Source organism: Alexandromys fortis, unplaced genomic scaffold (assembly GCF_014885135.2).
Source record: "Alexandromys fortis isolate MF-2015 unplaced genomic scaffold, M_Fortis_MF-2015_v1.1 scaffold_37, whole genome shotgun sequence".
In the NCBI taxonomy this organism is placed as follows: Eukaryota; Metazoa; Chordata; class Mammalia; order Rodentia; family Cricetidae; genus Alexandromys; species Alexandromys fortis.
Genome location: NW_026067914.1, coordinates 4,898,141 through 4,924,360, shown reverse-complemented (window position 1 = coordinate 4,924,360; position 26,220 = coordinate 4,898,141). Strand labels below are relative to the sequence as shown.

The following is a 26,220-nucleotide window of genomic DNA, read 5'->3' as shown; positions in this document are numbered from 1 at the left end:
TATGTCAAACCTCCTAATTCAAATGAAGGAGCATAGGAGTATGCTTGAATTCCTAGACCTTTGTTTCAGGGTGGAGTGGATCCACCTCTATGGGCCATCTGAGTGTCCAAAATACCAAGTAGCCACACCCTGAGTCAGGATATGTTATTTCGTAGCCACATTTGTTGTCAACAACTTTGAAAGAGCAAAAATAAGCTCAAACTCTCTGACCTTCAGACAAGGTGGAACAGGCTCACATCTCTGTGTGTCCTGACAAATACTGATGCAGAAAAAAATATCACATTCTACCTCTCTGTTTTCTCTACCTCTGCTTAAAGCAGCAATCCTTTTGCTCAGACTTCCTGTTTCTGGCACTTGCCTTCTGTAATGTGTTCATAGTTCCTCGTCTGTGGTTAAGTAGGCACAGAGCTGGTTGAGTCTCCCCCTCTCTCATTCATTTGCACACACAAGCGTGCTTCTTCTCTCTTCTCTCTCCCAGAATGATGGTTCTGGGTAAAACTTTCGCGACAGTTTTCTGTTTATTTCAAGCTGTTTTGGGAGAAAGTGGCAATGCACAGAACGGTGAGTCATTTCTAACTTCTTTCTTAAAGGATTTCAGATCGTCTTTAGCATATTTGGACAGGTTCCTCAGTTCTAAACAGGCTGGAGCGGGACAGCAAGAACTTAACATGCATTTGGTTATGTTGCATGTAGTAATCACCAGGACAAAGGACCTTAGGACAATACTGCAGATGGCTTGTAACTCACAAGACTGTTGAGAGGTAATGTATTTCACTCAAACTCTGGCTCATAAATGTGGATAGAGGCTGGTGATCTCAGAAAAGAAGCCTCATATCAATTTTCTGATTGTGCTTGTTGGAGAATCTCTTCCAGAATTGTACCTGCCAGAAAAAAAAAATCAAGCTATCTTTGTTTTGCTGAACTGCTTATGGAGTTCTAAAATCATAAATATTCACAATAAATGAATGATCAGAAGCAATAGGTTTGTGCATTAACCAGAACTTTATTTCTGGTGCCTAGAACATGGGAATTACTTGATAATGTATTTCTTCTATATAACTTTAGTTTTGACAGATTTGTGTTAGATTGCTAATGTATAATTCAGTAGAGTGCTGAGTAAAGTCTTATTTGAAATACACGGGATTGCTTTTGTATTCAGCAAACCCATCATATGGCCATTGCAGTTCTCTTGCAATGCATAAAACCCTTAGATCCGACTCCTCAAAACTATGCATTCTAATTACAAGACTGTGCTCAAAAGTGTCTAAAAGTTACAGGAGCCACAGTGAAGTTGAACCTCCCATTTGTTTCTACAAATTAAGTTGCTTTCACACACACACACACACACACACACACACACACACACACACACACGGAGTCTTTGCCTCCTGAGTGCTGGGATTAAAGGCATGTACCACCATGCCTGGCCTATATGTGCATGTGTTAATTGAGTGTACCTGTTTGCACATACCTGTAACTCCAGAGCACTGGAGTCTGAGACAGGAAGATCATGAGTTTCAGGCCAGCCTAAGTTATAGAGTGAAAGCTTGTCTTAAAATACGGGGGTTTTCATTTCTTTATAGACAGTATTGAGGTATGTCAGCCTCTCATGACTCAGCTCGGCTCTTTTCAGTTAAGTTCCCTTTGTCATGCTTTTCCTACGCCTTTGACATTTGTGTCCATTTGCTTAGTATATGTAAGGATGGAAATCCCTTGCTTTTTCTCTCTAAGAGAATTGTCAGAGGAGTGACATTTCTCAGTGTGACTGAGCATGAGTCACTTTGTGAGGAAGAGTCCCCGGTCTCATGTTAAATGTGTGCAAACACATGGCAGGAAGCATGAGAACTTTATTGCTGTTTGGTGCAATACTTCACCACGATTTCTTCCTGTTGACCATACTATTTGGAAAAGAAGTGAAAATCCATGTTGAAAACTGGATTTTTACTTCAACCTTTTAAATTTCAAAAAAATAAATAAATATTCTATTAAAAACATGGGGGCAATCACATAATCATATCAAAATACTTTCTGCTTTGTGCTTGAAGGAATTCACAGGTAATCTACTATTGTTGGTTGAAAGATAAAGTTAGTTTTCTAATAACTATGAGGATGATTGAAACAAACATAAGAAGCATCAAAGGCCCCAACAGTTAACACCATTAACCAAGTAATCACCCTGTGGGTAGAAATCTTTTAAATGACACTGTCTTGCTTATAAAATGTATTCCAAATGCTTTAAATTTCTATAGTTACAGGCGATGGTGCACGCCTTTAATCCCAGCACTCGGGAGGCAGAGGCAGGCGGATCTCTGTGAGTTCGAGACCAGCCTGGTCTACAAGAGCTAGTTCCAGGACAGGCTCCAAAGCCACAGAGAAACCTTGTCTCGAAAAACCAAAACCAAAAAAAAAAAAAAATTCTATAGTTAGAATTTTTATTAAATGCTTAGCTATTTACTTGCCTACTAAGGATACTGACTATTGAATGCTTAAGACATTAACTCAATCCATGTAATGTCAAAACAGCAGAAATAAATGCAGTTGATAGATAATTTTTTCAAAAGAACTCCCAGTGTTGTGAGTTTATTTTCATAATTATAATTCACATCTTATCTTTTCATTCTGATTTCTCAAAGACTGATAAGAGAGCTTTCACCCTCACGGAGGACTTACAGTGATCTAAGAGAAACCTTTGTATAGATCTATTCAATGACTCCTACAAAGTGCACATATGCATCAGAACCTGAGCTTTGGGAGTTCAAGTATACAGAAAGGGGACACAGCTACGAAGTTAGAACAGTGAGGATTCACGTGCACATCTGTCCCAAAATGACATCACTCAACCACTGTGTACATGACTTCTTAGTAAAAAGGTCTTCACCTCACATCAAGTGACTATTCTCCCACAATAGCATGTGATTTTACTAGCATTTATGGGAATGTTTTTTGGTTACAGAGCAACTGGGCCCCATTAACAACACCTCTTAAAGAGTCAATGAACTGTGTGTTCAAACATAGATGCTTTGATTCCAGGAAAATTTGCATGACCAGGTACTTGCATATTGTGAGAGATAACCTGAGACATATTTTGTCAGACTGGCTGGTTGGAGTCTGCAGAAGTCCTCCCTTTAGCTGGTTCCTGACATCTGCTGGAAGTGTGCTTTCTCTTGCTCCTGTCAAATATGAGTAAACTGTGTAATAAATGCGACCCACGGGATGTCTAAATCCAAATAGTAATTCATAGCCATTATATAGAGTTGGTGAGATGCTCAAGTAAAAGCAAAGTCCAAGGCAGTATGAGAGCTGAGAGCTGCAGTGTGGGGATGTACAAATCCATCCAGAGCCATTCCATTCCGAAAGGTGACAGCTCAGAGAGGCAGACGGCTAAGTCTAGAAAATTAAAAATGAACGTGTTTCAAAATATGAACTCTTAAAATAGGGCTGCTCCTTTGTTACTTAATCCTGTCAATGGGGAAAGCATACACAGAAAAGGTGCAAAGAAACTTGCTGATGCTCTAGTTGTGAAATGACTAGGTTCAGGGAAAGCTTAGAAAGTTAAATGCCATCTAGGCAGTGGAGGTGCATGACCTTAATCCCAGCACTCAGGAGGCAGAGGCAAGCAGATGCCTGTGTGTTAGAAGCCAGCCTGGTCTACAAAGTGATTCCCAGGACAGGTTACAAAGCTACACAGAGGAACCCTGTCTCAAAAAGAGACAAAGAAAAAAGGAAAGTTAAATGCCTGTGGCTGTGAGCAGCGTCCACCACCCATGTCTAGATTTATTGCTTAGAATAGTCACTTACCTGGTTGGTCTGTTCGCAGCCAATTTTATTAACTTTTCTACAGACCTTTGGGGTTCTTTAAATTAAGAAAAAGCAATTGAAACTGCATATGGCTGCTAAGTCGCTCAGGTGGGACCCATTGTTAGTATGTTCTGAGAGCGTATCAAACCCTGAGAAGCATGAAAATCTTTGCTTTGGGTGAGATTAAACAACTAGAAGCTGCCAGAGGCTCTACATATTCCACCATTGTGGTATAAACCTTTGATTGCTCTAGATTTTCCTGGTCCTTATTGGAATGTATGTGCTGAAAGATTTTCTGACTTTATTCTGCTCTTAAATATGATATTATATCTATACACACAAATACCTATTTAATCGTGGGCTGTCCAACTCAGATTAGGAAATCAAATAATATCTTTAATATGTTGCGGTTTACAAAAGTGACTACACAGACACAAAATTCCACTTCTTACTTTCTGGTACCTATAGAATACAGTAGAAAGGAAAACAAAAGTCTAGTCACATAGGCACATCCTTGGGCATCCTTGGGGTTTACTAATTTATAGTCAGAGCTGTCACGGTCAGTCATTTAAGACAAGATTCTTTCAATTCACACAATGGAGGCATCAATATCATTCTTAGTTGTGATCTTTTAGGGCGCAGTGATAAATCTCATAATGTGCCTATAACTGAAATAGTTATTATCATATATTTCATTTGAAAACAGTACTTGGAAGGGAACAAATGAAGACCAGTGATGAAAACTAACATTGGATTAGGGGGCATATGAATGAAATACAGGAGCTCTTCTTTGAAATACGTAAACACTTCAGGATGGAGAAAAGATAATTTCAACATTTTACATTCCCACAGAGTGCTTGGTCACCATCATTTAACACCCTTCCTAGTTGCCAGGCTTTTGGCTTTCCTACATATGTTACATCATGTGAAGTGGAGAATTTAGCCTTAATAGATACCTTCTAAATACAGTTTCAAAATGTAGCAAAGAAATTCAGATATACTGATATAAACAGGGAAGAGGGATTTTTCATGCTTTTTCTAATTTTCTAAAATAGTAGTCCAATGGTAAAATAGCTTAAAATGCACCTGGAACCTATTCCTTGACTATGGTAAGTTTTTCAGTTAAAATGTTCTGTTCTCTGCACCTGCATTTTGGAGTTTTGGGGTATGTGTGTGTGTATGTGTGTGTGAGAGTGTGTTTGTGCATGTGTGCACGCGCACTCATGCATGTGCGCTAAAACTATGTCGCTGCCTTTGTCCTTGGAATTGATTCTTTAGATAAACTATAAGCTCTCCTTCATGTCTGCCATGCCAGCGACATTTTGTTAAGGACTATCAGGTTTTTAACTGATGCCTTCATTTGCCTCCTTAACAGCTGTGTTCTGTTCTTCCCAGGAGACTTAGAAGATGCAGAAGGGGATGAATACTCCTTCTGGTGCTACAGCCAGTTGGAAGTGGATGGAAGCCAGCATTCTCTGACTTGTGCTTTTGATGACCCAGACATCAACAGCACCAACCTGGAACTGCAGATATGGTGAGGGTGGTGGTTTCTCTGGTCCTCAGAAATCCATCTCCTGTCTCTCTTTATAGGTGTCCCTTTCGGCACTTTGTGAAGGACAGAGTGTCTGTCCTAAGTATCAAATGCTAACAATTATTGGAGTCTCAAAACCTCCTAAAATACTTTGTCCATTGCCAAAAATTAAAGTGAAGCAACTCTCACTTCATTTGCTGGTTCCCAAGGAAAAACACCACAAATGGTGCTGTAGTTCTCAGAGACTCATCTGCCCATGGTCACAGTAGTTAAGAGACTACATCTCCTAGAACATTCCCTTAGGACAGTGGAATAGCTTCAGGTTCCATTATGGAGTGTAGTTGCCTGGAGTCCATTCTCGGTGCCAATGTTTAATAACTTTTTGATTTGCAGCAAGTTTTATAACATATATTCTTCAAAAGCATCATCTAAAAATTTAGAGAATGGATCTCATAGGAAGGTTATAGTGTTAAACAATTTAATATGTGTAAAGAGCTCAAATAAATGTCCAATGTTTAATTATTCATGGGAGAAGGACATTAAATGATAATTATATATATATATATATATACCATTCTTTTCAAACAATTTAATTTCAGATGATACAATCAATGGAAATTTACCAATAGTTCATAAGACCAAGTTGATTCTTGGTTTTATGTAGCCTTAAAGGAAAAAAAGTGCAAGCAAAGTTTTTGGTCTGAACATTGGTAAAATAAAAACTAAATGAGTTTTATCGTTTCCCTCGCCCACTAGTCATCACTTGTTGCCAAGGGTTATTATCTCTGGTGACTTGAAAAAAAATTCTCTAATATGAAATTCTGACTTGTGGCTATTTCCAAATTCATATCAGATGACCTCATTTTCTTGGTAAGTTTCCGGATGAGGAAAGTATGTCAAGATCTGCAGAACTAAAAAAGGCTTAAATTCCGTGATCACTATGGCAGTCCTTTGCCACCTACAACCCAGACAAGCTATAGCTTCTGACTTTCCTGAGCTTATGGCAGTTTCTTGAGTCTATGCACAGCTTTTCCCTGTAGTCGCTGGATGAACAAGATCTTGGATTTGGCTGCCACAGTATGTTCTCAGTCTGTTTCTCTTATTGCACGTTTATAGCATGCTTTCTATGGAGAGCAGAAAAATAAATATCCAGGATCTGGAGACAAGGAGCAGCCAGTAAATTTCTTGCTATGCAAGCAAGAGGGCCTGAGTTAGGATTCCTGGAACCTTTGTAAAAGCTGAGTGTGATATCTGGAATCCCACCCCTGGGATGTGTTGGGGGTGGAAGAGCTGTGAAGATAGGTGGATCCTTATTGGCTAACCAAGTTAGTCGGTGGTGGTGGTGCACGCCTTTAATCCCAGCACTTGGGAGGCAGAGGCAGGTGGATCTCTGTGAGTTCGAGACCAGCCTGGTCTAAAAGAGCTAGTTCCAGGACAGGCTCCAAAACCACAGAGAAACCCTGTCTCAAAAAAAAAAAAAAAGTTAGTCCAGTCAATGAAATTCAGGTTCACTGAGAGAATCTGGATGATAAAGTATAGAGTGGAGAATGAAAGAGAAAGATCCCAAGTGTTAACCACTGCCCTACACATGTGTGTAAATATAAAAACACCCACATACATATGCACCCCCACAAAAATGTATATATATATACATACCCCACATTCAAACCAAAACAAAATACGGGGTGTCAAGAATCAGTCTTCTAACTTGCTAAATCAGTTAAATAACTCATCTAAACAATGTTCTCACTTTTGAATAGGACAAAAGACCCCTCAACACAGAGGTTGGACTTCAGGTCTTCCAACCAGGTTTTCAGTGGGTTGTAGCAAACACTGTGGATTCGCTTGAGCAAGCCATGATGACCTTTCTGCCCACTTTCTTTCACATTGCCCATTGTCACCAATTGTCCTTTACTGTCTTGAGTTTATCTGACAGAGCATCCATTTGTGTTTTCCTGTTGAACAGCTATCCTGTACCATATGTCTTGAGGTTTATTTAGTGGGAAACAGAATGCTGACTTCAAATAGATACAAGTAACTTCTAGAGAATTAGCATTTCCATCAGGTGTCTACACTTTGAGTAGGATATTCATGTACCTTCTTAGGTTGAGAAGATGGTAGCTAAAGAGTTCAGAATTTATGTATTTCTTTTTGGAAAGGGAACTAGCTTTTGTAGAACCTATAAATATAATTGGCCTTCAGTCTGAACATCTGTTTATACAGAGAAGATAGATTCATCTATCGTATTAAACTACACAAGACTAGATGTGTAAGAAGAAGGAAATGGAATTAAGATTTAGGTTAAATGATCCTTAGCAGTCACTCTCTACTCTCATAACCCGATTTGTGAATGTGGCTTAGCACTCATGCCCCAAGGCATCTCATACAAGATCAAAATCATGACTCATGTATGTACTATTTGGATAGTAACTGTGATCTTTCTCTTACCCTAGATACCCAGATATAGTTCTGCCCTGAACAAGTATAGTACAGTCTATAAATCTATGGGCACATAAGTAGTTTTGACTTTTCTTGAAGCAATGTTTAAAAAATATTTCCATATTTTTTCATTACATTTAGTAGTTGTGGTTGTGATATATGTGTATGCGTGTGTGAGGATAAACAGGTGCCACTGTGCGCATGTGGAGGCCAGAGACAACCTGCAAAAATCTTAGTTCTTTCTTGACACTACGTGGGTTCTGTGGTTCAAACAAGAACCTTTACCCACTCAGCCATCTCACCAGTCTCTTCTAGCAATTCATCTTTCAAAACAGAAAAAAAAATGAGATTAACTATAACGTGTTTAACTTCATTTGATATGTTAAAAAATTATTAATTCAATGTATAATCAATAGCATGCTGAGACATCTTATGCTCGTTTTATAGAAAATTATCAAAATGTAGTGTACATTTTACATTTAGACCACATTGCAATTGAGACCAATCACATTTCATGTGTTTTACAAACGCATGTGGAAGAGAGGCTATTGTGTTGAATAGTAGAGTCTAAAATGATCCCTAAGTCACACAGTGCACAGTTAGAAACCAAATACATTTTTGCAAGTGAACCAAGATTTCTACCACTGTTGGTGATAGATTTCTCCAGTTTTTTAAGGGAGGTCAATAGCACAAACCAAAGCTGCTCATAGTAATCTGCTTTGTTTATTTTTGTCTCCTAGCATGGCTTCCTCTCCATAGGGCCAGTTCTTAGATATCGGAGCCGCCCACAAGGGGCCCAGGTTCATAAACAAAAACATTGGATCTCTTATTACTTATCACTTGCTAATTTCGTTGTCTGGGAAATGGGAGTAGACTGATACTATTTGTGATCCAGTTAAAATTTCTAAAATACCAGAAAGTTGCTACAGGTTCAGGACCCCATAACTGAATATTTCACTCATATGTTACTTATAAAGATACTTTAAGTTTTGGGATAAAAATCCATTGACTTCTGTTTTCTCTATGTTTGCATGTGTAACTCCAGCTCAGAAGTTGGTATTTCCCCCAAAGCTTTCAGTTCTATTCTAATTCAGCAAATCACAGCAGTGCATCAATTAGAAGTCTCTCTCACTTCACATTTGCTCCCTTGTGCCTAGTTTACCTTGTTGCTTTTCAATTCTTACTCCTTTCTGAGTGATAAATCTCTGTAAGGACATTGCATTCGAACACACAAGTCGGTACCTAGAGATTCTGAGGTTGGCAGCAGGAGGTGGGGGCTGGACAATTCCTTATCCTTACAGATAGTTCACAAAAACTGTAATTTTGGCAGGGGGAATTTTAAAGAACGTTTTGTAAATAATAAATACATGTCAAGAAATAAACCTAACTTCTTTACCCATCTCTAGTTTTAATAATTACATCTGGTTTTGACCCCATGTCTAGCTTTGCCAAAGCCATGCAGATGCCTTCCTTTTTCTCTACAGAGGCCAGGAACGGTCTTATAAAGGTTGACATTTTGTATCATATTCATACAGTGACTTGTTACTCGGTAACTATAAAGATGAGGCATAAGATAAGCATCATCTAGAATAAAACTCCTCAGCATGTGCCTGAGCTAAAGAAATCAAGTATGAAACATTAGTAATGTTGCATTGGTGAGAACTACTACCAGCTGGCCAAACAGGAACAAGCATAGGACCAAACTTGTCCCTCTGAATGTGGGTGACAGTTTTATGGCTGGGGCAGACTGAGGGGCCACTTAGGATTAGAGGGGGGTGAGGTGGGAGGAGGGGAGAGAGTGGAAATTTGGATTGGTATTTTTTTTAATCTAATAAAAAGAAAACTTGAAGTGAGAGCTCTGGTTTCCCCTTAGGCTTGGGATTAACTACCACACATAAGCTGTGCAACCTTTCAATGCAAAAGAAATACCCTATACCTAGAACTTGACTGATGGCTGTATATCATACACATTTCAAAAAAATCAATTGAAGATTAGCACATTTTGCTAAGTGCAGTTTCCCCACACACACACACACACACACACACACACAATGCACTGTCAACAAAGCAGAAAGCAAGCGAGTAATGAGGAAAACAAAGAATTTTTGTTTTTCTGGAATTATATATTCTCACCATAAAAATAAATTATGCAGAATAAAAGAAAGATTACTAGCTCCTTCTCCTTTCACATGCCTCAAGTTTGGTTTCCTTCTTTTTGAGAAGTGTCCTCATGAGATTGTTTCTTGGTCAAGCTCTTCACTCTTCAGGGTCAGCTTAGTCATTCTAAAGAGTGAAACCTGGGCTCAGATGGAAGTAGAGGTCTTGGCAGAATGTAGAAGTTGATTACGCAAACCAGATACACGTGAGTGTGTTAGTGTGAGCGTGTGTGTGTTTGTGTGTCTGTGTATATGCGTGTGTGAAAGAGACTGAGTCTATCTGTCTCTCTGTATGTCTCTCTGTCTCAATGTGTGTCTCTATGTGTGTCTGTGTGTGTGAGAGAGAAACAAGAGATTGTGTGTGTGTGCATTTTCTCTCTCTGTACTTCTTTCTGTTTCTCTCTCTCTCTGTGGTGTGTGTGTGTGTGTGTGTGTGTGTGTGTGTGTGTGTGTGTGTGTGTGTGTGAAAAGGGGTATAAGTCCTGGAAACTAAGAAGGTTTGGTGATTTCTTTGGTGAATGACATGAGTGTGCTCTTTTTTTTTTCTTTTTTAATGTATTTGTGTCTCACATTTTTATGTTTATATTTCAAAGAGTAGATTTAGATTTAAAAAGTATAAAATTGCATAAGATTAGGGATCCTAATTCTAATAAGGTTTACTGAGTCCTACACATAAGAGTCATACACTTTTTTCAGTGTTGTTTCATTAGTCTATAATTTAAAGTGTTGCTAAGATTTTGATTAACAGTATATAAAACTGGGGAAAATCTAATGTATCAGTAGTTAATTTGCTTGCACGTGAACATAGCTCCCTTTTATTTAGATTTATTCAAATATCTCCCTTATACGCTTTGCAATTTCCAGTACAAAGGCATTGAATATCTTTTTATAAATTTTATTTCTGTCTTTTATCCTCCTGCCACCATCACAAAGGAACCATCATTTTTAAACTTCATTTTCTAATTTTTTGATGTTACCCATAAAAATACAGCTGGGCATTTTCTGATGGCCTTGATGAATTAAGCTAGTTCCTATAATCATGTCAGGAATCTTTAAAAATGCCCATGTGAACAGATAGTTTTTCTCTGCCAAATAAACGTGGTTTCTTCTTTTCAAATCTGCACACACTTGTATTTGCTTCCCTTCTCTTGTGAACTGAGGAGAACATCCATCCCGTGCACCTCTGTGTAGGCGAATGCAAGGAGAACTGTTTCCCTGGTCCTGGTCTTTTACCACTGTCTTTTATGTTAACTTTCTGTAATAGCATTTTATTGATTTAAACAAGTGTCTTTATTTTACTTCTTGTTTGTTGGGATGGTTTTAATCATGAATAAATGTGTGATTCTATCAAAAAAAAAACCTTTGCTTCCATTAAAGATGCATAACTTTTTAGAGTTTTATTCTGTTAATTGGTGAATTATGCCAATTGATCGTTGAATACTGAACCTACTGAACCTATTGTAGTCTAGTAGTATTATGATTTTGAAGAACTTTGCACATACATTTTTAAGGACCTGTCTTATATATTCCATTCTTTTCTAATCCCACTAAATAGATGAAGATGGTCTAGAATTTCTAGTATTTCTTCTTCCTTGTTTTGAGAGTTGGGATTACAGGTATATTTCCATACACTGGGTTTATACAGGACTTTCTTTGAGCAAACTAGGCAAACATTCTACCAAGGGAGCCACATCCCCAGACCTCCACACACATTTTAGGGATGGTTTTCTTTCCTATAATATATTTTGCTAGGTTGGGGGACCAAGTTTAAGCTTGCTTCAAAGAATTGTGTTTTTCATCTCTATTTGGGGGAAAAACTTCTGTAACATTGGCATTATCTCTTTCCTTTTTATTTATTTATTTTTAATATTTTAGAATTTTACATACTAATCCCAGTTCCCTTTCCCTCCTATCCTCCCACTTCCTCCCCCTTCTTTCCTCCCACCCCACCCCCATTCACTCCTCAGAGAGGGTGAGGCCTCCCATGGGGAGTCAACAGAGTCTGTCATATCACTGGAGGCAGGACCAAGACCTTTTCCCCTGTATCTAGGCTGGCCAAATTTTTTTTTTCTCCATAGGAAATGGGCTTGACAGAGCCAGTTCATGCACTAGGGACATTGCCAATGGCCTCACAAACTGCCCAAGCAACACAACTGTCACCCACATGCAGAGGGCCTAGTTCAGTCCTATGCAGGTTCCCCGGCTGTCAGTCTGGAGTCAGTGAGCTCTCACATGCTCAGGTCAGCTGTTTCTGTGGGTTTCCCCATCACGGTCTCTGTCCCTTTGCACATAACATTTTGTTCCTCTCTCTATGACTGGATTCTAGGAGATCAACCCAGTGCTTAGCTGTGGATCTCTGCATCTACTTCCATCAGTTACTGGATGAAGGTTCTATGATGACAATTAAGGAGTCATCAATCTGATTAGAGGGGAAGGGCAGTTAAGGTACCCTGTCTGCTATTGCTTAGACTCCTAGCTAGGGTCATTCTTGTGGATTCCTGAGAATTTCCCTAGTGCCTGGTTTCTCACTAACACCATAATGGCTCCCTCACTCAAAGTATCTCTTTCCTTGTTCTCCCTCTCTGTCCTTCACCCAACTCAACCTTCCCTATACCTCATGTTCTCCTTCCCGCTCTCCTTCTCTCCTCCCCACTCCTCTACCACCCTCCTCCTGTGGTGCCAGTTCACTAAGGAGATCTTGTATAATTCCCCATCTCAGGGATATCTACGCATGTCTCTCTTAGGGTTTTCCATTTACCTAGTTTCCCTGAGGCTGTGGACTGTAGGCTTGTTATCCTTTGCTTCTTTTCTAATATCCACTTATTATTGAATATGTACCATGTTTGTCTTTCTGTATTTGGGTTACTTCACTCGGGATGTTTTTATCTAGTTCCATCCATTTGCCTGCAAATTTCAAGATGTCATTGTTTTTTATCACTGAGTAGTACTCCATTTTGTAAATGTACCACATTTTCCTTATCCATTCTTTGATTGAGAGTCATCTAAGTTATTTCCAGGTTCTGGCTATTGCAATTAATGCTGCCATGAACATAGTTGATCAAATGTCCTTGTCAATTGAGTGTGCATCATTTGGGTATAGGCACTGTCTCTTTCTTAGACATTTGATAGATTTCAGCAGCCTGTAACCATTAGGTATATAGTTTTATTTGTGAAGGTATGAGTTAATATGAATATGATTTCTATTGAGATACTCAATTTATATGTGGCTCAGTTTCACTAACTTGTAATTTTAAAAAATACTTTCACGCCAACAAAATTATTATATTAACCCTCACAAATGTTAGATTACCTCTAGTTTTGATATCTGAATAATATATAATGGTGTCTCCTATGACATTTCACATACTGGTAACTTATAATTTATGTACCCATAGTGCCATAGAAGTTACCCTTGATGAGGCTGGACTCAAATCTAAGCAACCTCTGCTCCTCTACTTCAATCTCCTAAATGTTGAACCACCACACCCAAATTTACTTTTATTTTTTGACATATGTTGTTGAGTTTCATTAGCCAAAGTCCCTATGACACTGGGCATGGTGGTAAATGCCTTCAGCACTATGGAGGTAGAGGCAGGCAGATCTCTGTGGGTTCGAGGTCAGCCTGATCTCTGTAATGACTATTAGGCTAGTCAAGGCTATATAAAAGAGTTTTCTATCTTCTATAACAAAACAAATCACAAAACCCCTATGAAAACCCCTTAGTTTACTTATTAAATATATGCAGTTTTATGTATATAAACTTTTCAACCAGTTTAGCATTTCCTTTAATCCTATATGAACAAATAGCATCATTATTTCCTATAGCACGAATTTTTTTTTATTTATCCCCAAAGCCACCAATTCCTTAATTATTTAAATGAGGCATTTGATTCTCAATGAGCAGTCCAAAAACTACATGGATTTTTTTCTCCCAATTTCCACAAGCAAGCTTTTACTATTTCAGATAATTTGCATATCCTATTTTAATTCATCCCATTTTTCTCTGCAGTATTAGCTCACCTACTTATGTATTTGTAGACACTAAAGATGAATTCACACAACTAAATATGTATAATACGTCATTTTATTGTATAACAGATACTTCTACCTGAATAAAGACTTCTGGCTTTTTGTTTTTACAGCGGGGCTCTTTTACAGATGGATTGCCTAACTCTTAATAAGCTGCAAGACAAATATTTCATAAAGACAAAAGGATTCCTACTGATTGGTGGGAGCGATATATGTGTGAAGCTTGGAAAAAGGAACTTAATTTGCAAAAATATGGACATAGCCATGATAGGTAAGAAGCTGCGTATTAAAGTATTGTCGCCATGGTTTGGATAGCTGCAGACACGTCTTAATTTTCAGTATGTTAAAAATAGGCAGGTCATGCAAACACTTTGTAATAGTCAACAGCAACTTTTCTAACTTCTTTCTAATAAATGAAAAATGTAACCCATGACTTCCTACTGTGAGAAATATGCTGAGAAGATTGAAAGAGGGTGTTTGACATGACACGTACATACAGATTGGTGGAAACACACATCAGCATGAGGAATGTAACTGGAACAGAGTCTTCTATCATCTTCCCACGCAGCTTTTCTGTTTTGCATTTATTTATCATGAAGGCCTTGCAATTTTTCCTCCATTTCACATAGTAGTCTAAATTTGCATAACAAAATTAACAAATCATTTAAATAACAAATATACATTTTCTGTATTTGTCGGAGTTACACAGGTGGAGGAGAACTTATGGGTGGGAGATAAATGGATGGATGGATAGGTAGATAGATAGATAGATAGATAGATAGATAGATAGATAGATAATAGAAGATAGATAAGGAGAGAGAGAGATGGGAGAGAGAGAGACAGAGAAAGAGAGAGATGAAAAGCAGATTAATTTTTAAAACTGGGTATTGTGATTGAAGCAGTGATAAATTCAAAATCTTAATGATAAGCCAGAAGGTATAAATTCAGGTTGATTGCCGATGTTGCAGACTTGAATCCAAATTCTCATGGCAAGAAACAAGAATATATTGCATTCTTGAATCAGACTTGTTTCTAGAGAAAATTTCTACTTTTTATCTTTAAGGCCTTTTACAGAGTTAACAATGCCTACTCTATGAAAGCTAATCTGTGTCATTCAAAATCTACTGACTTAAATTTTAGTCATGTTTTAAAATACCATTGGACTGACATTTAACTTAAAAAGTAAGGACCATAGCCCAGCCATGATGAACTATAACATAAAAAAATTTCCAAAAAGATTAAGTAAGGAGTGAAACATATACAAATTGATTTGACCGAGACTACATAATTATATTTGTTAAATATAACTAGTAAAAGAAGCTATAATTTGAGTTAAATTATAATTTGAGTTAGTGTCATGACATGTTAGCTATTTGTATTTTTTCTGTATCTGGAGATTCACAAGTGAATATGTATGGGAAAATGTACAGAGTGATCATATATAAATACAAGTTTTGCTGGTTTTAAAGGCTATGAACTATTTTCCCCTATTCTCAAAACTTCTTTCACTACTCTAAAAGTAAAGACAACAGAGCAGTTTTTGTTAGACATGAGATAAAGTGAGAAAGTTACCTCAGCTGTGTTTAACTAGGATGACGAAGAATCAAAGTCGAAGTTCCCTGCCTGAACAATTATCTTAGCGGAAAAGCAGATGTCACAGAAAGGGAATATTGGACAAATGGCTGCCTTTACATGTTTGACCATGCAAGACCATGTTTGACAAGAGCTAGGGCAGCATGAGTGACAGATGAGGCAGGGACAGTATCTTTGACTTTTGAGCATGAGTAAGCTGGTCTTTATTCATTTAGACGTGAGGCTCCTATAAATCGGTGCACAAAGGTGTCCTATTTAAAGTTTCATCATTTATACTTCAAAGGTATGTCTCTTGGAGAATGGACAGAACAGGTAACCATTCTTGACCCTCTGAGAAAGTGCTACAACATTAATTGAATATCGAATATCTATTGTCATCCTTGAATGTGTCAACCTAAGCACACAAGCCTCTGCAGTCTTTTGGAGCACTCAGACCACACCCACAGGATCTAGAGATACCTGCCCATCCATGGTCCCAGTTCTCAAATGCCTAGTACTCATCAAGGACCACATTGCATCTCCCAACAGCGACCACAAGACTAACTTTTTTATGTGAGCAACAGTGAGGGGAGCCAAGGTTTTATACTGCTGGTAGGACAAGTCTGTGTGAAAGGGGTGGTGTGGATCTTTGCCATGGCACTGGAAAGTACTTGCACCCCCCGAGCAAGTGGGATGAAAAGTGATGGGGTAGTTTTTTCATAGGGTTATTTTCTCCTGGCTCCTCGGGAGGCATCTCAGTCACAGAATTATCATTTGCACAAATTTAAAGTAAATCCTCCTGATTGAATCCTAGAACCAGAATCCTGGACACCTACAACTTTCTCCCTCTCTTCCCTTTCATCAAGTCCCCTGCAGTGGTTTAAAAGAAAATGGACCCCAAGGGGAGTGGCACTATTATAAGGTGTAACTTTGTTGGAGAAGGTATGGTCTTGTTGGAGGAAGTGAGTCACTGTGGGGGTAGGCTCTGAGGTCTCTTACGCTCAAGCTACTCCCAATGAGACAGACCATTTCCTGATGCCTTCTGATCAAGATATAGCCAGAACCATGTTGGCCTGTATGCCACAGTGCTCCGCACCATGTTAATAATAGACTGAACCTCTAAACTGTAAGCTGCCCACTCAATGAATTGTTTTCTTCTATAAGTGTTGCTGTGGTCATGGTGTCTCTTCACAGCAACAGAAACCTCAAGTAAGACATCCTCCTAGCCTCTAAGGCTAGAGATGCAGCTTCCTGCCTTCCTACTTTGTTTTAGGTATACTGATAAAATAAAATAAAATTGTTTCAGGTCAAAGGAGAATATCCGACATGATCCAGATGTTTTACTAGAAATTCAGCACTTTAGGTCTGTGCTGCTTAGAGCTTTCTCCTTTGAGGCGTGTATCTTATACTGGCATATTGTTTCTGAGCAACAACTCTAGGAGGCAGGCAAACAATAGGCACAGAATTATGGAACAATAGGCTAATTTGACTAAAACTGACCAAGGAGAAAGTCTGGAGGTCATTCTAGAATTTGTTAGCCAAAGCCAGGGGCATCTGCAATCAGGTCCAGAGGCCTCAGATGTAACCTTGCAATTCTCTTAATTTTGAGCTCATTAGTAGCATCTAGTATTATGATGGCAAGTGTGTGTGTGTGTGTGTGTGTGTGTGTGTGTATAAGATCATCACCGCCCACCAAAACAAACAATTCATGAACATGTGGTCTGACACTCTAAGTTTGTTTCTCACACATACCACTGCTGCCTACGGTGTGACACAATCATCTTTACCAAAAGACCTGGTATATAATAATGGACCAAGATGGGAGTTACACAAGGGAGGATTTGGTTGCCAAGACTAGAACTGGTACAGTTCCAAGTATTCACAACACTCAGAAGGCCACACCAGCCACAGGAAGGCTGGCAACGCTGTCTGGATGTGAATCAAGGAAAAAGAGATTTGGCTTTGTGAACTATCAGATCCTAACACAGAAAGCTCTAAGGGCGGGCTTTAGAGCAGAAAGACTTCTAAAAGTATAGTTATCAACTATTAATAAAAAAGAAGTCATGAATTAAATGAAACCTCCTTGATCTAAAGCAAGGGGGCAAATGAAAGAGTTTAGAGAGAGGACAGGTTAAAGAGAAATGATATAAATACATTTTAATGTGAAAAAAATATAAGAAAATGCTTAAATGTACTTAGGATGTTTTCAACTCACAACTTTCCCTTCTTTTTCTTTCCAGTTAAACCTGAAGCCCCTTTTGGCCTAGAAGTAGTTTATCGAAAAGAAGCAAGCGACTTTTTGGTGACCTTTAATACATCTCACTCAAACAAGAAGTATGTAAAACAGTTAATGCATGACATGGCCTACCGCCCAGAAAAGGGTGAAAATAACTGGACGGTAACATATATCATGTTTATAAAATAAACATCATCATGTTTTGTCTTCAGAACTTCTTCTTTACTTGGAGAGGCTCCTGGGATCATACTCATTTAAGACCCCATAACTCCTGCACTTTTCTTGGCTCTTCATTATCTAACTGGCTCAACTGTATCTTTATGGTTAGAATTTAGATGATAACACAAGCTCAGACAAACAGTCCATTAGGTAATCAGGAAAAAATTGTGACTCTCTGTAGTGTAACCAAGAATCAGCAAAGCTTCCCCTCCCACCTGGGATTTTTTGGGGACAGCAGGAGGTCAGACAAAAAAAAAGGAGCAGAATTCTTGTCTGTCTCTTGTTTTTATTTTAATGTCTAAAGATCCTGCAGCAGAAGGAACAGTTTGTTATTTGCTCTTCATTTTCTGGATGTTAAGGCGGCTTCTTCATAGTCTGTTGAGGTTAAGATGATCTTGTTGCTCTTAGCATCCATTTAGGAGATGAGCTGGGAGAGATCCAGAGAATATTGGTAGTTGGGTTTTGTTTAACCCTACCAGTTTAACTCCTGTCCTCCCTATGTCACATAGATTTTTTTTTCAAGAGATGGCTTCTCTTTCTCAAGAATAAAGAATGCTTCCTTATGCCCGATGCCCTAGTCATCATCATTACTCTCAATGCCACTTACAAATGTGCATTCCTGTCCTTGCCATCTGCTGCCTCTCTCTACCTACTCCACACACATACATAAACTGGGTGATCTTCATCCTACCTTCTCTCATTAATCATCTGAATTGATGTTTCAGTGGGAAAGCAACATTAGTAGAAGGAAGAAGGATTATGAATAAATTGTTCCAAGACAATCAGCTGATTTTCTGCTTTTTAAAAAAATGAAATTAAATGTCTACCCTCTCCTGTAGGTTTGTTTGTGTCAATAAACATAAACACAATTGTAAGTCGCATCAAAATTAGTGTTTAGTTACCATATAACTGCTAATAGATGGTCTGTTCACACAAATGGTTACTGTTCACTACCCGTTGTTTTGCCTTGAAAGGAGACAGAAAGAAAGAGAAGATACTGGAATGGGAGAGGTAGCTGTGAGCCTAGAGGTGATCAGACACTCCAAAGCAGGAGATGATAGTTCAGCTAATGACCCAACCAGCCAGTGTTTGACCTCTCTTGGCATCATGTTGAGTCTGTCCCTCATTCTGCTGCCAAATCTTTTGCATAGTTGAACTCCTTTACTTAAGAAATATGAAAGAACTTCAAGGGAGCGGCAACACAACTGAAAGAGTTTGTATTAAAGTGAGTCGAGAGATCTAGGCAACATGTCTTTTGATATCCAGCAATGTCCGTTGTTTTTCACCCCAGCATGTCAATTTATTGAACACAAGAACAACAATCCTAGAGCGAAAGCTACGACCTAAAACCGTGTATGAAATCAAAGTCCGATCGATCCCCAATACCAGATACTTCAAAGGCTTCTGGAGTGACTGGAGTCCAAGTTCAACCTTCAAAACGCCAGAGCCTGGGAGTCCAGGTAAGCAACAGCTGTAGAATCTCTGTCCCCTCCACAAGGCTTCATATACCAAAGTATAGCAAGGAGTGAGCAGGAGGTTGATGTAAATACCCACAGGTCAGGACATGTGGGGGGGGGGGGGCTCTTTCACTTTCTTTGGAGGATGTTCTGCCTGCCTTCTTTGCCACTTGTCTGGAATAAGAGCAATGGGAGCTGGGGCCATTGTACCTGATAATGGACATAAATTGCTTTGATGCCATTGACTCAGAATCTCCTGAATCTACTAATGAAATCTGTAAGAACTCCTTACTCACCACCATTTCTGTCTTTGTAAGGGATCATTTCTGATCTCTCTGTGACCCCCTCCTAGGTAATATCTTTGCTAATAACAACCTACCAGGCCAGAATGCCCATCTACTAAAATCCTTTCCCAGTTTACTGAAGATGTCATGGGGTATGGGAAATACCAGTTGCCAGAGAAACCAGAGAACATGTCTCAGGAAAGTGCCCAAAGCACCTCACACAGAACTCCTTTGAGGGGGATGGAGTTTATCCCTGCTCTGTCAGCTTCACACTAACTACCATTTTGCAACTTGCTGTAGCTTCAGGGTGAACGTGAATCTTTTCAACTCTTACTTAAACTTATTTTTGGGGTATTGGCAGTCGGATACAGGTTTATAGACCATCATGAAATGTCATCTTTACATTTCAAGTGACTGATGCTCTTGCCATGGTCGCTCAGATCAGAGCCCCTCTTCTGTCTCTCAAAGAACTATTTTCAAGTGCTGCGCACCACGTCCCGGGTCTGCGCTCTATGTGCTAGACCCCAGTTTGCGAGCTTAAGGCAAGGGGCTGGAGGTTGAGAATACAGACGCAGAGACAGACCGACAAGCAGACCTTTTAACACTGATACCAAAGCCCCAGGAATACTCTCTGTATTGTGTTCAGGGGCAGATTATATAGAAATAGCCACGCCCCAGCCAAACCCACCAGAAGCCACTCTCCTGCCATCAGGAACTCCTGAAGGTCTCGTGCTCAGAGCAGCTGTAGGCACTCAGATCCGGGGAAAACAAGTTGTTTACAAGAAATTCAGGATCTGGGATCTCACTGCTCCCAACATTCAAGAAACGATAAGACTGTGTAACTAAGTAAATTCCAACCATCCTAAGCACCTACCATATCTATCCCCACATTATTTGCTTACTGAATGCTAATCATGATCTCTCCTTGTATTCCAGGGCGATGGGATCCTGTTTTGCCAAGTATCAGCATTCTGAGTTTTTTCTCTGTGGTTTTGTTGGTCATCTTAGCCTGTGTGCTATGGAAAAAGAGGTGATTTTCATTGATAATCAAGAGGGAAATTGTGTGAAACCGGAGAAAGGAGGACTTGTGTCCCACTTATTTATCTAGAAAATTTTAAAGGGAAACATGACATTTCAAGAATTACAATGTAAATATATTTCATCCCATTCTTAGATCCCAGTCAATTTTATGTAGTTGATTTCAGAAGAAGCAAAAATATATAAACTAGATGTGTAAGGCAAACATTATTCCCCAAATATTCTCTCTCTCCCTCCCTCCCCCCCCTCCCTCCCTTTATCCCTCCCTCCCTCTGTGTGTGTGTGTCTGTCTGTCTATTTATCTGTCTGTCTATGTGTTCATGTGTGTGCTGACCTACAGGCAGCCAACACCCAACACTGATTTTTTTTTTTTAATCAATAATTTTCCACTTTGTTTTTTGAGACAGGCTTTTACACTAAACCTGGAACTCAGTGACTTGGTCAGACTAACTTGTCAGTAAATCTGAGTGGCTGCCTGTCTCCTGCATGCCATATGTCATCATTGAGTATCTGAACTTGGGTCTTCATGCTTGGATTGCAAGCAGCTTATTTATTGAACCATCTCTATAGTCCCTTGCCTCCCAAATAAGAATTTCCAAATATTTTCCCCACATCCTCCTGAGGACAGAGGAGGAATTACCCATTCTAACGAGGGGTATATTTGATGTCATGACTTCCTGCACACAAATTCACAAGATTTTTGTATTCTACTGTGGTAGAGTCATATGCTATGAAATTACCCAGTGTTCTAGGAAGGTGCCCTCAGCATATTCTTAGGACAAATGGTGTCTTAAATGGAAAAATAATTACCATAAAATTATGTCTTGAACAGCTTAGAGCATAGTCCCTACTCCCACTAAAATTAAAGCAAAACAGCTACTTCCAGTAATGAGAATGGATAAGATGATAATATAGACATTGAATAGAAAAGATTAGGTTACAAGTTTTAGCTCCATAACAACATTAATACTACCTCCTTGCAAACCTCACTCCCATAATCACAGTGTTATGGTCACAATATACCATAATCAAGTGGGTGATACTGCCCACAGAAAACAAGACATCTGTCCGCAGTTGCTACCTTATAGTAGCAGAGGCAGTACCAGAAAACTTTTCATACAATCTCCTTCAAACAAAGAGAATGATGTATTTGTGCACCTTCTCCCTCTGCCATTTGTTTAACTTATGAATATTCTCTGCTTTTAGGATTAAACCTATTGTATGGCCCAGTCTCCCTGATCATAAGAAAACTCTGGAACAACTATGTAAGAAACCAAAAAAGGTAAGTGCTTCTGCTGGAGAAACACCATACTGAAGATATCTTCGTCTAAGAATGTTCAAGACAAGGGAAAACTGAAACTCAACTTTTGGTCTTTTATGTATTGCATAGGTGAAGCTTTTTGTAAGATACTGGGGAACAAAGTTGAGATGCACAGGACGGGGAGTGGGAACACAATCAGGGTTCAATTCAAACCTGAAGTATCACAGCTCAGGAAGATGTGGAGCCAGCAGAAGAGCAAGCAGGCCATTTTCTAGCATTGCTTGTACATTTGCATGAGAAAGTTTCTTAGATGTCTTTTTATTTTTCAGAACCAAATATCTAATAGCTCCTCTTTCCATTGCCACTAATGCTTCTGGATTTCTCTACAGAATTTGAATGTGAGTTTCAATCCTGAAAGTTTTCTGGACTGTCAGATTCATGAGGTGAATGGCATTCAATCCAGAGATGAAGTAGAAACCTTTCTGCAAAGTGGCAGTCCTCCACAGCCTGAATCTCCCCCTGAGGAGCTGGAGAAGCAGGGTCATGGCGCAGCTGTGCACAGCCCAAACCGGCTGTCGGAGATTTCAGTCAGCACACCAGAAACTTTCAGAAGAGAGTCACCCCCGAGACTCCTGGAGAGAAATCCGAGTACATGCAACACTCCTCCCTTCCTTTCCTCTCTGTCCCCTGACTACAGAGATGGTGACAGGAATGGGCCTCCTGTGTACCAAGACTTGCTGACAAGCCCTGGGAACACAAATGGCACCCTCCCTCAGGCATTTCCTCTCCAGTCAGGAATCCTGATGCCAGTTTCTCAGAGACAGCCCATCTCCACTTCCTCAGTGCTGAATCAAGAAGAAGCATATGTCACCATGTCTAGTTTTTACCAAAATAAGTGAATTATGAGACACCGAAGACCCTTCCATCACAAACAGAATGATCACTGGGATGAAAAGCCTAGCATGCCTGTCCCTCATAGTTCACAGAAGATAAAGTCATCGTGACCTTGCTGCACAGCATCAGCATTCTGAGAAGTCATTTTGATCTCCTAACTCAGGAGCATTTGCATAAAACAGGAAGAAGATGTTTCTGCCTTGTTGGTTAAGTACTAAGAGTTCAAGTTGCCCAATTAAAAATTAGGAACAAAACTCAAATGACGATTAAGGGGAAGATAGAAGGATGCAATGAATGCAGGAAGAGAGAATAATATGGCAATGTGGATTCATCCATTATAATTGATAAACTCTTTGCCATAGATGCTAAAGTTGATAGTAAATATTTTAAGTAATTTGTCTAAGCTTTCCTTTCTTCAGGAGGTGAGGCATGTGTTCTAACTTCAGCCATCCCTTGCCATGAACCTATGCTAGTCTTCCGTGCCAAACATCACCACTGAGTGAGTGATTGTATAGTTATTATCCAAACTGCGCCACTCTGGAAAGGGAAAGTCAGAGACAATTAACAGCAAGCAGAAACTGGGTCTGTCTCAGAAAGATGTGGATGTGTGGTCACTTTAATCAAAGTGGCTACGAAGAAGAAAGTGCAGGACAAAATGTATTTATGGGTATGAAGTGCCATGACCATGTGTCAAAGGAAGTCGGAAAAAAAAAAAACACCAAGCTCATTTGATTTTGTTTGTTTGTTTTTTAAAACCAACCATAGAAGTAATCAGTTAGAAGCCAAGAAATTCCAGAATCAGTTATCAAGACCATGATCCTCCTGCTGCTACCATCCACCTGCCTCCGTATGGGAGCATAGAAGGAGCTGATGAGAGTCTGCAAGAGTGTGACATTTAACCCATGAGCAGAGGAATAGCTCTCCTATGTGTGTAGATACCATGACAAATTACCCCAGGTTCTACACCCTTGGATGCTGCCCAAACTACAGGGAAGAGGGAATGTGAACACTTCAATGTGTGCTCCAGCTGAGACTATACTCATGCAAACACAAAGAAGATAGGTAAGCTGCTCAAATTAAAATGTCAACTCATGATTGCAAGCCAAAACTCTGAATCCCTGGTATATATGGCCAATCTCCTGAAGAAAATAAGAAGTAACTGAAGGACACCATTGAGCTCCTTAGCACTAAAATCCTCTGTTTCAGTGTTGACATTGACCATTTGAATTTGGTGTGTCTGTCTGGTCATGTATTAAATCCCTGTATTATATTCACATCATCGCAACTGCTGCTAATGCTTAAGTATGTATTCAGGAACAGAGTGTAATGTGACATTACGGATTGGTTCTGCCAGTTTCCCTCTTGCATTTCATATTGGAAAATCAAAACTTTTGGTCAGAGATAATATTCAAAACCGAGATGCCAACTGCTACTTCCAAGAATTGTGAAATAAAAATGATAAAAAAAAATAATGAGAAACAGGCATCCAGTTTGATCAATCAGCTACACCTGGGTCCACGGAATCTCCAATTAGTCAATTAATTTTCTACAAGCCTTTGCTTCTCTCTTAACTGAGGCATCCATGGGAATTTGTGCCTTCAAATCCAAGCATGGGCTATTTCAGATGTGCATGCTTGTGTTTTTGGGGGGCGGTTTTTTTTTTGTAGCTATGATTTGGAACTGTCAAAAATCTTCAGAATATGTAAAAAGGAAGCTGGAATTGACACAACTCAGGTGACATATTTTGTGAGCTCAGCAGTTTTTCTTTGGTGTTCTCTGAAACATCCAGCATCCACTACAGTAAAGTTGTCTGAGTTGACTCTGAATGCATTATTAGTAGTAACCTGTAGAGCTGCTAAATAAAAAAAGTATGGTGTGTATTATCATTTCACGTTTCATTAAATGCTAAGGGACTCTATATGGCTGTACTGTCATCTGTGACTGTGGCAACTACTCATACATAGGTTCCTGAAGTTCCACACAGGCCTTGCTGGTTACTGAGAGCATTTGTAAGTCATTAATGGGGTTAAGATTCCAGAAAGATATTTTTAGCCAATTCAATAATTAATAGCAATTTGTTAAGAAACCATACTAAATTACTTTAATACAATGATAGCCAGTAAACAATGGCTTAACAATGACACTCAGTAACTTCACACCACAGACTGCCAGAGTAAGACAGAGCTGGAGATAGTGGCTGACAGCAGCAAGTTTGGGGCTTGTGTGAGCAAGAGCAACAGATAAGAGAACAACTGGTGTTTAAATTTACAGTAAGAAGCAAGCTTTGCTACAAAGTTGGGGAATCCCCAACATGCAATGACGATTCCGCTGTTAGGACAGAAGAAAAGCACAACAAAACCAGGTAAAGAGGGTGGAGAAATGACTCAGCAGTTAAGAACACTGGCTGTTCTTCCTTTACGGAGGACCCAAGTTCAGTTCTCAGTACCCATACGTGACTAAGAACTTCTGTAACTCCATTTCCAGGGATCCAACACTCTACTCAACTCTGCCCCCCCCCCCCCGAGCACCAGGCATGCATGGAATGCAGACATACATACAAACAAAATACCCACACATGTATAAAATATTAATTTTTAAGATATTACAAAACAAGTAGAGGCTAAATGGAAAAAAATACAAACAAGGACAAAATGAAAGTCATATTTCATATGGTAAAGCAAGACTCTGGACTATGCCAGGTAACTGAGCCTGGAGATCACATGGGGATTTTTCTCAACTAAAGAAAAGGTATAGTGAGCCATAAAGTTGTGAGAAAAGCTTATACATTCAGGGGACTGTACAAGAATAGTTACTGATATAGTTATCACTGTCTCCGATGGCAGCAGTAATGCCTTAGCAGTTACTTCAGAAAGGTAAAGAAATTGCATTTTTATAAAAATAACATATTAATCTTGAATGTTTAATTTAAGCATGTCTGTATATTCTTTTGTACCTTGGTCCATTTAAGCCACTCGAACAAAAGACGATGGTTTGGGTAACTTAAAAACAGTACAAACTGATTTCTTACAATTTTAGAAACTGGGAAGTGTGTCAGCATGGTAGGGTTCTGATGAAGGCTCTCAGTAAAATACCACTGGATTCTCACTGTGCCTTACACTCAAGCACCCTTTGGACCTTTTAAAGAAGGCCCAGCATCTCAATTCCATTACAGTAGAAGTTAAGATTTCAACATGAATTGTGAAGACACCAACACTCAGACTGTAACACATTACAAGGCCAGTGTCATTTCTTCCTAGGGTGTGGTCACAATTTCACCAATGAACTTATCAACAAACTACTCTTTTC

The 26,220-nt window shown here is 39.2% G+C and overlaps 1 protein-coding gene across 2 annotated transcripts; it reads left to right on the top strand.

Annotated features, from left to right (window-relative positions):
* Window positions 1–280: 280 nt before the first annotated feature.
* Window positions 281–24,406, top strand: Il7r (interleukin 7 receptor). 2 transcript variants are annotated; one of them, XM_050139094.1, is made up of 8 exons: window positions 281–561; window positions 5,194–5,332; window positions 14,067–14,224; window positions 17,766–17,923; window positions 19,272–19,440; window positions 20,658–20,751; window positions 21,966–22,041; window positions 22,410–24,406. In XM_050139094.1, exons 1-8 carry the CDS (start codon window positions 480–482, stop codon window positions 22,917–22,919), a joined length of 1,386 nt encoding a protein of 461 aa, XP_049995051.1. In that variant the 5' UTR covers window positions 281–479; the 3' UTR covers window positions 22,920–24,406. The 2 variants fall into 2 exon arrangements, with proteins under 2 accessions (XP_049995051.1, XP_049995052.1); XM_050139095.1 differs by lacking the exon at window positions 281–561 and adding an exon at window positions 604–761.
* Window positions 24,407–26,220: the final 1,814 nt, after the last annotated feature.